This window comes from Ips typographus, linkage group LG6 (assembly GCF_016097725.1).
Source record: "Ips typographus isolate SLU linkage group LG6, UJ_Ityp_2.0, whole genome shotgun sequence".
NCBI classification, from domain to species: Eukaryota; Metazoa; Arthropoda; class Insecta; order Coleoptera; family Curculionidae; genus Ips; species Ips typographus.
The window spans coordinates 11,588,730-11,606,922 of NC_138427.1; the positions used below are offsets into that span (position 1 = coordinate 11,588,730).

At 36.5% G+C, this 18,193-nt stretch overlaps 2 protein-coding genes and 1 long non-coding RNA gene across 4 annotated transcripts; 2 read left to right on the forward strand and 1 right to left on the reverse strand.

The window, feature by feature from the left end:
• Positions 1-64: 64 nt before the first annotated feature.
• Positions 65-7,527, reverse strand: LOC145730943 (D-beta-hydroxybutyrate dehydrogenase, mitochondrial). Its single transcript, XM_081982481.1, has 5 exons — positions 7,185-7,527; positions 3,598-3,921; positions 2,430-2,632; positions 2,182-2,374; positions 65-427 (listed from the first exon to the last, which is right to left on the reverse strand). The coding sequence occupies exons 1-5, from the start codon at positions 7,491-7,493 to the stop codon at positions 272-274; spliced, it is 1,185 nt and encodes a 394-aa protein (XP_081838607.1). The 5' UTR covers positions 7,494-7,527; the 3' UTR covers positions 65-271.
• Positions 495-1,673, forward strand: LOC145730952 (uncharacterized). 2 transcript variants are annotated; one of them, XR_014178715.1, is made up of 3 exons: positions 495-655; positions 1,157-1,365; positions 1,585-1,673. It is a non-coding gene; the product is annotated as an uncharacterized LOC145730952 (long non-coding RNA). The 2 variants fall into 2 exon arrangements; XR_014178716.1 differs by lacking the exon at positions 495-655 and adding an exon at positions 829-984.
• Positions 7,528-12,809: 5,282 nt separating the features above from the next.
• On the forward strand, positions 12,810-15,428 carry LOC145730940 (UDP-glycosyltransferase UGT5-like). Its single transcript, XM_081982478.1, has 4 exons — positions 12,810-13,939; positions 14,423-14,648; positions 14,706-14,925; positions 14,978-15,428. Exons 1-4 carry the CDS (start codon positions 13,130-13,132, stop codon positions 15,261-15,263), a joined length of 1,542 nt encoding a protein of 513 aa, XP_081838604.1. The 5' UTR covers positions 12,810-13,129; the 3' UTR covers positions 15,264-15,428.
• Positions 15,429-18,193: the final 2,765 nt, after the last annotated feature.

Below are 18,193 nucleotides of genomic sequence, written 5' to 3' on the forward strand. Positions count from 1 at the left end.
AGGGTAGTTTCTTTAGGGATTAATCCCTTTATATCTGACAATTGACAAAATTAAAACAAACAGAAAAACTACCGTAAAATTATATTAACAAAAATGTTAACAATTCGATAACTGTAAGCTAACAATTGCATTGCAACAAACGCATTTAAAACTTAACAAAACTATAAGAACATTGTGCATAATATGTAAAAACTAAGGAAAATTACAAGTTACCGTGTTTTCTGAAATTACCTTCGATTCTAGCGCTACACAAGCAAACAATTTATGAAAATTATGCGTAAATCATATCGTATACAGGCCTAGGAAAGTAATCGGCGACAAAAGCTTTGATTTTCTCCTGTCTGGAAATGGGCGTGTACTTAATCATGGGGAAAGTCCTAGTTACGGCATCATTTAGGGCTTTTAGTACTGGAGTCAAGTCGGTTTCCTTAAAAAAATACCGAAAATATAGCAACGGTGTAATAATTTTGCTTGAAAATTGTGTGGCACTGACTCATTTTTGGAAAAATAAACAATTCATCGTAAATACATTTTTTGGCAGAGAATCAACTTTTTGAGCTTATATGCCCGTCGAAAATGTCGGTGTAGGTTAGTGAAGCTTGAAATTCCGTAAAACGGTGCGTTTGTTAACAATTGTAACCGCAACATATGTACGGTAAGTACTTAACAAATTTTGCTAAAAATATCAAATTGGGTCGACTTGCGGAACGTGTGGCATTAAAGCTAGTTTTTGTCGTCCCTGAAAAGGCCGTTATTCATCGAGTTGACCTCTTTGCTACTATAATTTATGATCACCTATTTTATGGAGCTAGAATTTTAAATACAATGTCAAATTGTCACTGCCAAATTAATCCGGCCCAGATTTAAAAATAGGCATAGAGTGGGTCACCATTTTGATTCTCATTCTTCTCTATAAATAATTAGGTTTCATTAAGTGAGTAAGCTTTGTGGATAACGTAGGGTAAAGAAATTTCTTTAGAGAAGGTGAGTTTTAAGTTGAATGCATTAATAAAGTTGAAAAATTGCAATTTAGGACACAAGAAAACTTTCTTAGCAACCTTTAGTTGTACTAAATTTTTTATCAGACATAAAACTGTAATAACAAATTTTACTACTGTACTAAGGCCTATACATATATTTTACGATTCTCTTGCAGAGTAAGACATGGTCCTGCAAATCCACCACGACCGTTACGGTCATAAATATTACACGTACCCTGAATACAGTAAACTGTATCACGACTACTGTCCAAGGGGACCTCAGCTGTTTTACGAGCCAAACCGTACCAGATGGTATTACCACTGTTATTGGCCTCAGGAAGCTTTAAATTTTGCTACTGCCGAAGACAAACGCCGTCGAATGATCGTAAGTAGAGAAAAAATAAATTTCAATTATTTTCCAGGGGTTCGCGGGGGGAAGAGCCTCCACTTTACGTGCCGGACTAGACCAGGGCTATTTATGTTTCCGGAAACTGCGAATGACGGGTCGATTTTTCCCGCTCCGCTGTAATATTTCACATAAACTTGGAAATGCAATTTACTAGAATGAAACGTGTTTTTCGAAAGTTTTTGTCTTTTGTTTCAGCTCCGCAGTCGGTTTAGGAACGCCACCTTTATCCAGAATCAAATGTACTGAAACAGCGAACCTTTGAAAGATAAACATTTTTTCCTATATTGATGCAATGTTTTATTCAGTTTTTCCCCCAGAGGCCATCCACCATTTATATGTCCTATCTTGACTGTGGTGTGGTCAGCATAAAATATTAAAATATACAAACGGGAACAATCTCCAGGTGGCAGGATAGTTACACATGTCAGCCAGAATGCCTCTTTAATATTTAAACTCTGTTTAGATAGAGATTTGTCAGTCAAACATAATTTATTCACAGATTGTAAACCTGCTGTTTTAGAGTTGATTACGTACACTTTAATGATGCACTAAGTTTTTGCGAAAATGTGACAACGTCGCTGAATTAACTGTCAAAAGTAACACATTATAGACAGTTGTCAATCAGAAACTATTTAGGACTGCATTAACTCTCTGTTCGTATTTTGTGATTGGTAGTAGACTGGATGTAGACTTAACATGAGCGTTAAACTGACAGCTGTCAAGAAAGTTACTTTACCATAACACTAAAAGATGGTTTGACATATATTTGGCATTGTTGCCAAACAAACTTACCGGTGATTTGGAGTACTTTTCCAGGCTTCGAATCGCAGTCTCAAAATACTTTTCGCCGTACTCCAGCTTCTGTTCCTGACACAGTTGCTTCCACATATCCTTGGCCTGGCTGAGAATCAATTGGTCCGACACCCAGGTATTGCCCGAGGTCAGTTCACCAGGTGCCACAACGACGACGTCGACACAACGAGACCTGCAAAAACTCAATCGCTATAGCTTAGCCGGTGGTTTTGAGGGGGCTAACCCACCTCAATTCCTTCCTCAAACATTCGGCTTGGGCTTCGATGGCGGCCAATAATCCGCAATGGATTCCTCGTACCGGATCGGCTACCCTGCTTAGTCCTGAGGTCATGTAAACGATGCGGCCGTGCGCTCTACGAACTAGCGGGAGCATTATTTGTGTCACTCTGGTTGGTCCCAGAAAGTTGATTTCGGTTGCTTTTTTGATCACCTAGTAAAATTTGGCAACGTTGTACTGGCTTGAAAAGTATTTTGGAACATTTAACAAAGTTGAGTTAAATTGGAAATTTTCAATATTAACAAATTCTGACGTAGACGTTTGGTAAATCCAAAAGCGACCATACGAGTACCAGCGGAGTACGACCATTGATATTTTTTTCGTTTTTTGTCTTTCTCCCGCGCATGCAATTACCTACGTTTCTCTGTCCGTCACACGGTTTTCCTATGGTCGCTTTTGGATTTACCACACCTGTATATTGCTAATTCAATCCTAAACCAATCAAATTTTGTACCTTTGTAAACTGTACAATTTGTCGAAAAAACTATTATTCGGACCAAGTTTCGGTAAGCAACTATAAATCACAACCGGAAACATGTAAGGCCACAACCATTAATCAAAAGACCACTGAACAAGGAATTTTGCGAAAATCTCTTGCAGAAAACCGCGTTAAGGCACCAAGTGTGCTTGTTACTATTTGGTAACTAATTATTACACAAATTTAGCATGAAAATTCTAAAACAATTTTTTTTATCATTGAAAAATAAATGAATCCATTACAAACCCGCCTAGAGCGAATATAAGCCAAAACCAAAATACCTTGTAATGTTATTTTGGCGCTAACCGAATTTAACAATTTCGAACGCATATATTGTTCTAACTGCCCAACAAAATTTTAGTTGCATTAAACCTGAAATAAATTTGGTGCCCTTAATTTGGAAAGGGGATTATAAATCAACAAAGTATTACACTAGAGTTAAAAACTGGGTTTAATGCATCCCAGAGGGCACAATCGCGTCCCAAATAGGTTAAGTTGGTTCTTTTGAGACTCGTATATTTCACGTTGGATGTATTTAGAAAGTTTCCTCGTATAGTATAGGGTTAATTAATATTATTGACTTAATGTGACATTAATGTGTTAAACAACATTAATTAAATAATACACAAATCAGAATTACCTGAGGTGGTATCCATTCGATTTCACCTAATGCCACCCAAGAGGCGGCATTCACGACCGCCCAAAGACCGTGAGCGCCATCTGGCAAATTCTCGACGACGCTCAACGACGCCGCCAGTATTTGCGTCTCGTTCGTGACGTCCAATTGTAACACGTGCAGCCTGGCAGAGCAAACTTCCTTCAATTCCTCCACTAATGGATTGTCGGCAGCGTCCTGGAATCCCGCAAACACCGTAAATCCCTGTTCGTCCAAGTGACGAGCGAGGGCGCTGCCTATCCGGGAATCGCATCCCGTTATCAGGACCGCTTTTCCTGCCGCTGTTATCTGAAATTAATTAGTTTAAATAATAGCAATCTGGATCACGTGACCAACTGTCATAAAATAAAAATAGGTAGTCGACATTGCTGAAAAACTATAAAATGGTGTCCTGACACAAATAATAATATCATTGCTCGGACACATTTTTTAATTTCCCTTATGACCTCCACCTACACACGTAATATGAAAGCCCTCCGTATCATTCATCAACGAAGCGATGAGGAACGTTTTCACCTGCCTGTCTACTTAACCTGTGTGTATGGGTTAAAAATATTCCACAGGTGTAAACATCGTAAACCTAATGCGGCCCATAAACACTCGCGTTTCCTTTTTTATAAATTGAACTTAAAAATATACGTTAAATTTTTATGAGCCAGTCGGGTAGTAAAATGACCGCAAATAAGCTCCGTTTTCGACTTTTTGATCTTTTTAATGTCCCCCGGCTCGTAAATAAATTTATTTCACCGCCGAGTTTCGTACTTAAGAACATCCAAATTGAATTTTTTCCACGTTGTCTCCCTAATCGAGAAGTTGCCAGATTTGTCGCTAGCGTTCAGCAAGACGCTTAAAGCACTTTCTGTGACGTCAGTTGACAACGGGTTTCGTAACACGCCATTTGCAAACAGTATAGTCACATGATAAGCTGTGTAATGATGACGTCACAGGGAGTGCTTTAAGCGTCTCCCTGAACACACACAAGTGATTGATTAAAATTATACAAGTTAGGTTAGGTTAGGAGTTTAAAGGCAATGGAGGAATTAACTTAATTTTAATCTTCTTAAAAATAACATTGAAACAACTCCTGGCTGCGCTAAATTGCTGTCAAAAAATTAAAAAAAAAATTTGAAAACTCATTTTCCTCATCACTCTATTTAATGATGTTTTTATTGTAGACCGAAAAAATGCAACTGTTCGTACCGTTTTCTTGCACAAACCGGAAAAACAGGTAAGAGACCGGTAAAAGCTTCTCAAGCTTCTTAAATAAATCACGTTTTTCCTTCTTTTGTAGACAGAAACCCGAATGCAACTCTGTTAAGTTTAAACACACCGTTTGACTAGCCTTACAAATTAGACGTATAAAATACATGACATACAATAACAATTCCAGGACATTCTCCATTTCAAATACAATAAACTGAAACTATTCGCATTAATACGATTTTATTAGAAAAACAAACTAATTAGACTTAGTTTGTCCGGTGCACTCACAAGAATGTCTTAAAGCAAAGTTTTACAAGAAAATACCATACGTGGATTGTTAAATTTAATTACACAAATTCCAAGAAAGATGTTGGGTTAAGAGTTGCTCGGGGGTAAATTTGAACGACAGCCATAAAATGCACGTACAGAGTGTTTTAGGTTGTTCGAAAATACCTCTTTCTATATAAACATTGTTTGATAAAGACAAACATTATTGACATTCTCTGGTTTAAAACGTGTAAAATTTAAATTATAATTTAAGTTGAAACAATAAACATTGTTAAATCTGAAACTCCGTGCAGTCTTGCCCCAACTTACCCTAAACAATTGTGCTAATCATCTCAAATAGGCTGGAATGAAAGAAAAAGTAAGGAATTTTTCCCAACTACAAACCAAAGCCTCAAAAATGTCCGCAATACTGAGAAAACTGGTAAATACGAATACTGGAAACTTTTTTGTTCCCCTTGGAATGATGGAAAAAAATTCGAAATACGCAGTCTACAAAATTGCTTGGTATATACGAAGATGAGCGGAATTTGTGGCAGTTTCGATTACACATCCTTCCGTTCCTTAGTAATTCCTGAAGGTAAGCTAACCTCGTCTATTTCGTAATGAAGACAAGAGATATTCTTACCGGTTCGGGGTAATTTAATTTTACAGTATTACATTCCCGGAGAAATCTGCGCCCTTAATTTATGTTACAAGCATTGTACGCCCACAGTGTTCAAAGACGATAAAGGTATATAACTGAGAGGACAAAGCAATATTGTTTGATCAGCATGAGGTAGCTAATATCAACGGTAATTGAACAAGCTACGTTTAGCGACTAGGCTGAAATGAAAACCGATTTTGGTTTTAGTTGGTTTCATTGCCAAAACCACACCTTGGAGGAAATTCACAGAGTCTATATTTATAAATAATTATTATTTTATCCATGCTTTTTAAACGTTTCGATAAATCAAACTTTCAGTAATCATTGCCAAAACGTGTAAGCGACCGTTTACATTCCTGACCGTTTTAATATCCAGAAGGTGAAAATTATATTACTTGAGTAAACAAGGACGGTAGAAAATAGAGGACTATCAAGTAGTCAAGCTGGGAAATTGTTGGCTCTGACACTATGTAGGAAGAAAATTAATTAATAAGAGAAAAACTGAAGAGTTAATGTTTCAATCCAGTTGTGGGAGTAGTTAAAGCAGTTTAAAACGAATAAAACTGGTTTTTAAGAAGAAACTGATTTTAGAAAACCACCCACTTTATTATAAAGGTAAGACACCTCGTTTGTCTAAAGGATAATATCTATGGAAACCGTGAAATCAGACGCTGCTATTGGTCAATTCCGTCATTTCTATAGAAATTATCCTAAGAATAATTTCTAAGGTGAAAGTACAGGCCCTTAAAAAAATTGAGTGTTTGATGACTATAGGCAACACATTATTACTTCTTGTGTAAGTTTGGTTGTCTACCCGACATAAAGTACTCTGTAAGTTATTCAATATTGACTTGTTAATTTAAAATTAAAAATAATGATATTGCAAAAATTATAATAATCGTAAATTGGAAAGTTTCTTAATCATTAATCAGTCTTCAATTTAGAAAGCCGTCGTATTAAAAACGAATTTCCACTCGGGATTCAGGCTTAAAAATAGCAAATTTACGTCAGAATACTAAAAAATCGAATGGAGCCTGTTACATCGCTAATACCAACAGAATTATGCTAACCACATGTCATAAGTTTAGTATATCTTTCAAGTGGGCGGTTGGATATTATAATTAGTATTATCCTAAATGCAGCCTTTGCGTGTTGATCATTTGTGATTGGTCAAAAAAGTAGCTTCCAGCTTGCTTTTGACCAATCACAATCTACTCAGTCATTCCACTTTTCTTTGTCCACTCCATAATCACTTTTTTGGGTAAGCAATTTTCTAATCAAAGCACGTATTTTTTGGAAAGTACAATATACAGTCATGTTAAGGTTTGGTTTGAGAGCCAGAGCAAAAACCTGTAATGTGAGTGTAAATAACTTTTGCTTAAACTAGACTTAACTAGTACTACCAATGACGACTTACCTTTAAGTTGTGATAAAAGAAAACTAACCCTAAGACAAAAATGGTAATGAACGTGAACAAGGTGAAGGTGGTGACCTGAGAAATTTGCAGAGCGTTGAGCACGTTGCTCAAAGTGAACGCGGCACCGTGACAACAAATGACCGGCAGAATGCACCGATCCAGGACGTCCCACGGGATTTCCTGGGGCTGGTTGACCCGCCCAGGGAGGGCAATGGACGAATGCCGCCTGGTGGACGACCGACGGATGTCCGAAAAAGCGATGGGCGGCAACGCCTTCAGTGAAGACCTACGTTTGAACGGACCGCTCATGGTTGGGTGGCCGGGCGGACAAATCGGAAGTGACTGAATCCAGACCGTCTGGATCTAGACCTGGTTAACGCGAGTGTCAAGTGCCTTAGGCGACGCGTAGGATGCGCAGTGTGCTTTGGTTGTTTGTATTGGCAAAAATGATCTTTTTCCAAAATTCCAAGTGATACTAAAATTACACATTTTAAAAATTTCTATAAGTCAAATTGGCACATACTGAAATTTTTCAAAAATGGCGTTTACATAAAGAGACCCTTGCCTGTTATATGTATATGGTTGAAGCATGGCTTTGCATTAAATATTACCAGTTTCACGTTAACTGGGATTGGCAAAATTTTGCAAAAAACAATGATAAAGTGGGTAATAGACAAAGGTAAGAAACAACAGGTTTCTCATTATAAGTTTCGTCTCCGCGATTGCAAAGTTTGATCCACTGTTCAGTTTTCAGCATATGATCAACTGGATTCCTAAAATAACCCCCAAAATCTCTTTTATAAATACATGTCTCCTAGTTTGCGGGTTTAAAATTAACCTAAGCGACCGTGCCTCGGATAATTCAGTTACGTGCGCCTCTTACCTACAGAAAAAAACCTACACCAATAAAAATATTGCAGGCGCCTTCATCCAGTGCGAAATTTACAGTTTACTGCCCATTTTCGATGCGGGCCCCGTTAATAATTGGGCTACATAAAGCCAATTTATGAGCCCCCTTTTGTTTGTTTTACATATGCAACTTTTGAAGTAGTTAAATTCCAAATGCCCTTGAAGCAGCATATAGAAGCTTTCGGCTTCTTTTTTAACAGTCTAAAAGCTTTTAAATGTTCTTCAAGTAGTCTAGAAGCTTTCAAAACTCTTCAAACTGTCCTAAAACTTTACAAATGCTGCTGAAGCAGTCTAAAAACAAGAGATAGAAACGCCAAAAGCTTCCAACAGTGTCTAGAAGCTTCCAAACGCTCCTGAAACAGCACAGAAGCTTCCACAAGCTTCTGGAAAAGTGTAAAAAGCTTCCAAATTCCTTTCAACTAGTCTAGAAGCTTTCAATTCTGGATTTCAAAATAGTCTAGGAGCTTTTGCATGGGTAGGAGGAGGCTTCTGTATGGGTAGGCGCTTCTACAGGGTAATTGAAAAGCATCCAATAATTTCTAGAACCGTCTAAGATTTCCAATTGCCTCTAAAGCACTCGAGAACATTCAATATGCTCTTTAAACTATCCTATTCTGTGATTTACGCAAATGTTGCACATGTAGACTACCGTAACACTATACAATTTTGTGTATCATTTCAACTGTTATTTCTGCCTTCTGCAACTTTATACATAAATTAGTTGAGTTTACCAGATCTTAAACTCCACTTAATGCGTGTTCACGTAAAGAACATTTTCCTCCTTTCGTCTTCATCAACTAAACTATCACAGAGGGTGATACGTGTTTCGGTGGTGGACGGGAAAAAAAGGACGAGCGGGAAAGGAAAATAAAAGAACTCGGCCGTTCTCCAATATCCATTCCCATTCTCCTAATTTGGAGGTTCGCGAAAAAGGAGGAGAAAGTTAAAAACAAAACACCATCAGAAAACGGACAACTCGGCGGTGACGTTAGTGCGGAAAAAGTTGTTGCGACTCTTCCCCCGGGAAATTCTGGATGTTCTAAATAGACAATGCTCGTGTAAAATTAATCGCTAAACTTTCCCAGCAACTCCCTCGAAAACGGCCGAACTTGTTGCACACCGTTTTCTATTTTTATCTATATAATGCCCCGTTCCCTAAACTGGATAGATATTCTCTGTCGGGGGTTTATCTAGCCGTTAAAAGTTACTTTTCGAACCCTTCGGGCTTAATAATCTGCCACATTTTTGGGGGGTGTTTCATGTGCTTCTCCCATAAATATTTACCCTGATTTAATGCGTGTGTACAAAACCGAGCTTTATTACGTTCCCGTGCTTTTGGAAAATATATGACAGGCACACAAGCGGAATAACAGGTGTTTCCGCATCTCGAATAACCGGATTTCGACTGCGGAATTTAATATTATGCCTGTGAAGTTAGGAAGGGAATTCATTAGGAGTTTAATCTTCACGAGAAACACAACAACCACACGCTTTCTCTTTAATTCTCTTTTTGTTTGTACTGCAGTAAAATTAACACAGTAAAGTGGAACTAATAGTTTTTGCAACGGTGCAAAATGAAAAACAGCTGCCGAAAATCAGTTTCGTATAGTATTTTTAAAACTGGGCAAAGACACATAGTCCAGACGGAATCGGGTCGTATAAATATTAAGCGGTACGCTATTAAATATAGCTTTTGAGAAAATATAGATGAAAACAAGCTTATTTTTATCCAAGTTCTAGGTGGATACAATACAATGTGGCACCTCGATATGTTTTCGATGCATTACATTTTTTTCGTGCCAACAACCGAATTACATATTTTTGTTTTCATTTTTTTTTTCATGTACACGATTAATTCTAAATTTTCAGTCAGTCGAATCTAATTGCCGGTACCGCTAAATTTAGAAAAAAAAAAGTCCAAAAAATTATTAATAGACATTCTGTTTTTGTAAATAAACCAAAAAATGCGTTAATTTAATTTTTTTTTGGCTTTTTTACCTAATTTAGGTCCTTTGGTATAAATGTGCCCTTTGCTGTGCATTGGAACCCTTCTGGGACAAAATAAAAAATTTACAAAATTGCACTTTTGACCAAAAATGTGCCAGTTTAATTTTTATTTATTTTAAAGTGCTTTTTTTGTGCTTATTTCACCTAATTTGAGGTCCTTTGACATAAATATACCCTTTGCTGTGAACCCTTCTGGAGCAAAATAAAAATTGCACATTTTCCCAATAAAATACTTTTCTGAATCGATGACCTTTTCAAATTGCTGTGACCACCCACCCTCACGTTTGAAACACTTAAAAATTCCGTAACGTCGATGAAAATTAAATTCTAGAGAGAAAATTGAACGAAAGGTTATTTTGCCGGGATGATTAAGCATTTTTTTAATTGGAACAAAAATATTTACAGTTCTAACCTAAAAATAAATTTATTAATACCGATCGATTGACGGTTCGGTGAATAATAAACGTTTGAACCAACTAAAACTAAATAAAGAACCGAATTTCCACTTGTTTGGCTATTTATACTGTCTAAAACAAACGGGGGTAAAAATTATGATTTTTAAAAAACGGAAAACGTTTAAATCCATTTTGCTCTTAACTTTATACTCGTGGAAGCATCCTAAGGGCTTTACTAATTTCCTGATTTTCCATGTCGTAATGCACGAGAGCTGGTTGAATAATTTAATTCTTGGTTAAAGAGCGGAAAATTATCTTTTTGACGTTGAGTTTAATTTCAAACCAATTTTCACTTTTTGAAAGTCTCTTTTATCATTAAGTTTCCCTCTTATTTAACTTGTGATAAGGGAAGTGAGATCTTTATGCTTCTTTTATTAATTTTTCAGTGTCGATATAAATTTAGAACGTATAGACGCATAAAGGGAACGAGTCCCTTTGACTCCAAGTTCGAAAATAACTTTTCACTCTTCTATATAAGGTTCACCTACGGAAATGTCTCCGAAAATAGAACTCAATGAATAATTTGACCAAAGTGTTATTTTCGCTCACCCTACCGCGATTGTTATGAAAAGCAGAGAGAAACTGGTTAAACTAGATTATGGTGCACTTTAAAATAGTAAAAGGTGATTTAATTAAGTTAAGTTAAAGTTAGAGGCTCTATTATTGTTGGCCTACATTTACGCTGAATGCGCATTTGCCCTACTTGAACTAATTATGCACAACAGTAATTGCTTTAGCGGTTTTAATTAGCCGACAGTTTGGAAATTGAAGGTTTTATCCCGGAATCTTCAAAAAGTCCGCACACACACAACCACGAATACTTCCCCATATAGAATTAAATTGGGGGGTAATTTCAGAGCAATTTACCCCGTTATTTTTAGCTAAACAGCCTGCCTCGGCCAATCTTAAATCTATAAACAGTTCCTGTTGCGTGCTTGGGACTTAATACCAGGTCGACTTAATCAAGAACTAATAGAGAGACGCCCCGGAATTTTTCCTTTTTTTTCGTATAAACAGCGGTTAATTTTAACCAGAACCACTTGTCAATGACACGAGGCCATTTGTTAAATTTAACCGAAGCGAATGAGCATGACACCCTAAGACTGCTGGCTAAACTGGGGGGTGATTTTTTCTCATTAAGGGTGCTACGCCGTCGCTAGGTGAGAATCGCGTGACGTCATCAAAAAGAGAAAGAGATAAGGGCGGACGTAATTAAAAGGGTTTTTTACTCTGGTCCTTGAAAAATTTTTGTTTAATTAGTTCAAGTTTTATCTGTTTTTTTGACTTCCACCTTAAGAATCTAGGTCGTTTGTTGAGTTAATTATCATTATATTTAAAAAAAAACTAGCTATACAGTGTGTCCCAAATTGCTTCTACATGTATTGGGATCTCTGTAACCGTAAGAGCTACGGAGTGCCAGGTTCATGTTAACATTTAATTCAAGCGTTTTATAAAAATACTGCCGATTTAATATTAAAAAGCAAGACTTGACAGCACATTATAAGGCATACACTGTATTAAGTTTATACTTTGAATCTTAAATTACACTTGTGGTCGACAACCCCATTATCGCTACTTAATTACTAATCCAAGCATATTTTGTCTGAGATAGAACGTCACAAAATCATCTCACGAATAATACTTTAATAACCATTAAGCGATAAAAGTTTAAAAATAAATTTATTCATATTTCAACCAGTTCTGTAGTTGTTGTCGTTATGGGTGGAGGGGTTATTTCCACCCTGGAGTTTTACCTAACAGATTGGATTGTGTATATACTTTAGGCGGGATTTGGGAAACATCCAAACTCCGTCGGGACGAAATCCGTTGTAAAACAATATTCGTCGCTTAAAATTTAATGAATCCAGAAAGCAATTTGCATCAAATATCCTTATTAAAATACTTTAAAGCTCACCGGTAATACGATTATATTTCAAAGTCGATGCCGGGCTTGTATAATTTGCGCAACGGGAATAAATACAGGACAGCGAATAGGAAATAAGAAGCATTCGAGGGTGAAGCGGGGGTGAACTAAAGGGGTTGAACAAATTAAAATTATACAGTCTGCCTGCGATGCTCTATCCTTAATTACGCTTTCTTTTCACGTTATTTTATTGCCAGATGAACAAAAAGGTTAACGATTATGTTTGACCATTTATTTTTATCTTTGTGATAAATGGTCAATTGCGGTCGTTCTGGTTCGTTGGACTGTGAAAGGAATTTCACTTGAATTAAACCTGTTTATCACCGTCAGTCAATACGCTAAAACTACTGTGATACTTTCCTCTTAAGTAGAATATTATCATCTTGTATAAACAGAAAATTTTATTTTACCGTATTCGTGTAATCAAATTACTTAATAACTTTGTCCCTGAAACGATAATGATGAAACAATTTAGATAGTGATGCTGCATAAAAAAAATTGTATAGTTTCACGTGTTGACTGGTTTTTATCGATTTTGGTACAGTTTCGACGGAATTTGGATATAAACAATTTTTGACAAAAATTTAGGTTATCTGCAAGTGTAGTATAGTGATATAGTTATACAAAATTTATTCATTTCTTTAACACACATGATGGTCCTTCTACGTTTAGTGATTGTGATTTTACCGTTTCTAAGTGTAACATTATGTGCAAATATTTTAGTGTTTTCGCATGTGCCTTCGGTGAGCCATCAGCAAGCTTTTCAAGCTACATCCAAGGAGTTGTCCCTTAAGGGCCATCAAGTCACTTGGATCACTCCAAATCCCTTAAAAGACCCTTCACTAACGAATTTAACAGTGATAGACGTGAGTTTTGTATACGAGAAGGTCAATAATTTCATTACTTTAATGGACTGCTGGTACCCGATTCTTCTGTCTGATTTGCACATTGCTATGGAACAAGTTCTTCACCAAATCTTCACCAAGGACGTGGTGGCAAACCTATGGCGACAACCTCACAAATTTGACCTGGTGATCGTCGAAATGTACCATCCTCTAGTTTACGCGTTGGGTACCGTGTTTCAAGCCCCTATTATTGGATTAACCACCACCGATCTCTTTTTGTACAGCCACACGGAGACGGGCAGTCCAGTTCATCCAGGTTTATACGGCGATTTCATCATTCCATCCTGTATGAGTTTAAGTTTATGGCAAAAAGTCGAAAATGTGTTTTTAGTGATTTGGTCGAAATGGTTCTACAGTCAAGTGTTGGTGCCTAGAACCGATAACTTGGTGAAACAATACTTTGGTGATGGATTACCGTCGGTGACCGAATCTGTCAAGAATGTCAGTTTGGTGATGAGCAGTTCGATTTATTTTACTGCTCCATGTAGGCCGCAACCTGCCAATTTTGTTCCAATTGGGTTCCTTCACGTTAAACCGCCCGGAACCCTAGAACCAGTAAGTTTCTTCTCTAATATACAGGGTGTATAAGAATGTATTGCATGAGAATCTCCAAAAAGCCATATACGTGACGTTTATAAAAATTATTTTGCATTTTGCATATTATTTTTGAATCATATCAAAAACTAAAAATGATTTTTTATTTTTCCTTTTGAATCTTCACAATTTAACGTTTACGAATATTTGTGCCAGCGTTTTGTTTCTTAGAAACTCATCATCAACTTTTGTATTATTATTGTACAACTATTGTATTTTGTAATTCTTATTTTTTAAACGCTACCTTGTAGAGCTTGAAAAGGTGCAATCAAAAAAATATTTTTAGCTTTATCGTATGATTTGAAATAACTTCAACAATCATTATAAACGAAAATGCCAAACATTTTCAAAAACCTATCATGTATATTGTTATTCTTCTCTTGGATACCCTGTATAATCATTTCAAAACTTAAAACATTAAACAAAGAAATGCCATTTACATAGAATTTGCAAGAAGTTTTGGACAAAGCCACCAACGGTGCCGTTTACGTGAGTTTTGGTTCAAACGTGAAAAGTTCCAGTTTAGGCCCGGAATTAGTCAACATCATAGTGCAGACCGTGTCAAACTTACCTTACACTGTTCTATGGAAATGGGAAACTGACGAAATCCCAAAGTTTCAAGGTTCAAACGTCATTACAAGAAAATGGTTCCAGCAACAAGATATTTTAAGTAAACTACCTGTTTTTTAAGTAGTTTGTAAAGAAATTAATTTGGTTTAAATTTCAGACCATCCTAATCTAAAGGTTTTTGTAACTCAGGGTGGTTTGCAGTCCATTGAAGAAGCAATATCCAGGACTGTACCCATGGTCGGAATTCCCAAATTATCCGATCAGTTCGCTAACTTGGACCGGTTGGTGCAGATGGGCATCGCCAAAAAACTGGACTGGACGACTTTGAACGTCCAAGATTTCAAAAAGGCCATCGTCACAGTGGCCGAAGATTCCAGGTGAGTACAGCAAACCTGATGAAACCACCAAACTACGAAACGTTTCATGCAGCTACAAAAAGAGAATTGAGGATGTGCGAAGCATTGCCTTTGATCAGCCTATGGTCGGATTGGAAAAGGTGGTGTGGTGGACAGAGTACGTTCTTCGGCATGGAGGTGCTCCACATCTTCGAAGCGCCCTAGCTGACGTCAGTTTGACAGAATATCTACTTTTAGATGTTCTATTTGTATTTTTAATAGTGTTACTAACCGTTCTCTTTGTTTTGTATAAAGTTTCGACTAGTTTGATTAACGTTTTTAGGCCTCAAAAGGTGAAAAGGCATAAAAAGAATAATTGATAATAAAATGTGACATTGGGGCAAAAATCAAGTAGTAGTAATGACTTAGATTTTTACTAAAAAAAAGATAACTAATAGTGTCTTTACACTTACAGTGTCTCTACTTAAATTTGGTTGAAAGATCTGCAAGATAAAAAAACTTAATAAAATTCCTGTGTATTAGTGCCTGTAGTAAGCTTTAATTTTGCAAAGAGTAAACAATTCACCCTTAACCTTTTCCCGTCTGATCCGGAAGTAGCAAAACAACATTTTCCTGTTTGATATTACAGTCTTAAAGAGAGAGTTAATTAAGGTTTTTAGTTAACCTTAATTTTGAATACGTCTCGACGTATTTCAGCTTTGACCCCTTTGACATTTTAAGACCATCAGGAAAACGCAATTTCCATAAATCTCAATTCTGTTGTTGCACTAAAGACGAAGCGGTTAGATAGTTCAAAATTACCGAAGGCGATTTTCCGCGGAATATTAATGTGGCGCTCGAGATACGGTTTTAATCAACTATCCGAGAATTTTCCACTTTTAGTAAAAGAGTCCGGGAGACGGTTTTTTCTCCCTCGTATCGTCCCGAAGGCAATGTTCTTTTAAGTTAACAGTTCGGCGCTATCACTATTGAGTTTCATCTGGATTCAGAACATCTATTGCTGTGAGCTATATTGGGTTTTCAACGCGGATAGAGAGTTGACACGTCAAGGAAAGTATATTGTGTCGTTATATATGTGCAACTCCCACGTTTCTACACCCTTTCCGGGAATTTTATTACAGTTTTTACGTAATTTTTACGTGCCGGGACAGCTTTTATGGTCTAATAACTGTTCTAGTCATCAGTCAGAATTTTGGTTGAATTTCAGCAAATATGCTTCGAGCAAATTAGAAAGAAGTTTGTCTAGACTGCGCGAGAGTAAAATATCAAAGCGACTTTTTTAAATTGCGTAGTTGCTTTGAGGAGGGCAAAATACGCAAATTGCAACTGGGATTTAAAATATAAAAATGTTGAACTTTATAAACACTTTTTGTCAAGTTTGGTGCAGCGAAACTGACTACGTCAGCTACTACTTTACCGAAACGTTAAAGTTTCAACTTTTTAACAACTGCTTTTAAAAGTTTTGCTACTGGATAACGACGACTTATGGAAATTTGTTCGAGTTAAAATTAGCTGGTTAATAACGTTTGACCAGGTATATTAATGACGTCGGTAGTAAATAATACAGAAAACAGTAGTTGTTTGTTTTACATTAGTTTTTTTTTTAGATTTATTCTGTTGGTGATCCAGCATTGTCGTTTAATAGTGAGTTCAAATGTGCAGTATTCGCGTAAATCACTACAGTGTGATTTGATTAGAAAATGGCCCACTCATCTCTAGGGCATCACATCCCTACTATCAGTTCAGTCATCATTGAGTAAGAAAGTGGTTATGGAGTGGACAAATTTAAGAGGAGGTATTAGTTCTAATTTAGGTTTTTATTCTGTAATTTTAGTATATTCTAATGGTTTTGAGGATGCATTTTTTCAAATATAATGCTAATGTGCATGTATCACGTGGTTACAGTAGTAACTTTGTAAGTAGTATGTGTCAGATTGCCGAAGTGACGTAATTCTAGTGACTGTTATATTTAGCACATGGTATATCACAGTCAAATCACAACTTAGACAAAGTGAACCCTAAATACGTAAAAACAATTTATACTGGCTGAGAGTGTATTTATAGTTTGAATTACAGAAGCTACTTATAGGTTAGTTATCTCTCTTTCTTTATCCATAAGATATTTATTTTGACTAAAACCCAACTGAATTTTTATTTTAGTATAACAGCCGAATTTGATCTCCCAAAAGTGCTGTTTACTATCTTACTACTGTATGTTTTAAAGCACTAGAATAAAAAGTTTAAAATGGTAATTTTAACCCACTTCCTAAAAATGGAAAATGAACATTCTAAAATATAAAGCGATTATTATATCCCCGAATGACGTCAGTCCTATTTTTCGTCCGGTAAAAGTATTTCCTGCACAACATAACAAATTATGATCCACATCTGTGAAACAACGATGACGTGCCTCCGTGCAACTCATCCAGAAAGAGAGAGAAAACGAGAAGGGAGGTCGGATTACGTTTGTTTTTGAGGAGGGGGGAGACCCCCCGCTGTCACTTTGTCCGTTATAAATTCGGTAGAAAATGAATCCTAGCCGCATTGTGTGGGTGTTTAGTAACGCTGTATCCGCATCGATCGGCCGCTCCCTGTTTTTAGACCTACCTGTGGCTCGCTAGCACTATAGGGACAACACTTCTCAAACTTGAATCAACGTAAATATAATGCGTCAGGTGGAAATCAATCTGACCTACTTCTCACCCGATTGTCCCTTTTTTATTAAACTCCCTGTTAATGGGTGGTACAGAAACATTTTAAATCCTCAACAGTTTCCATTACGTACACTGATGAAGGAAAAGAGTTTTAAAATTTTATGAAATAGTCAACAAAGTAGTTTTATAAGGATTTCTCTGAATCGTTTCCTAAACAGAAATTCTCTGTCAATTAAATGTCCAATTGCTGAACAATTATCCAGAAGAAATGATTTAACAGAAAAAAATCCTTTTATTTAAATAAAATATGTAGGGTTTGAGTCACCTGTCCTGACATTTCAATCAGCTGACTAATTCAATAAATTTAAAATTTCAGACATACAGAATTTCAGTAGGGCTCTAAAGATATGTTTCTGTAATTCCTTGTTTAATTTAGAAACATTTTAGCTTCTTGCGTTTTCTAAGGTGCGAAATCTGCTGCACTAAGAAGTTTGGCAATCAAAAAAGGTTTTAAAGTGGCAAAAACCAGAAAATATCTCAAAAAGTATACACTTTCAGTATGGCACATAGTAGGTCTTTAAATGGCCCTTAAAAAGCTGAATCAAATAACCCCAAATTATACAGGGTCTCATTTA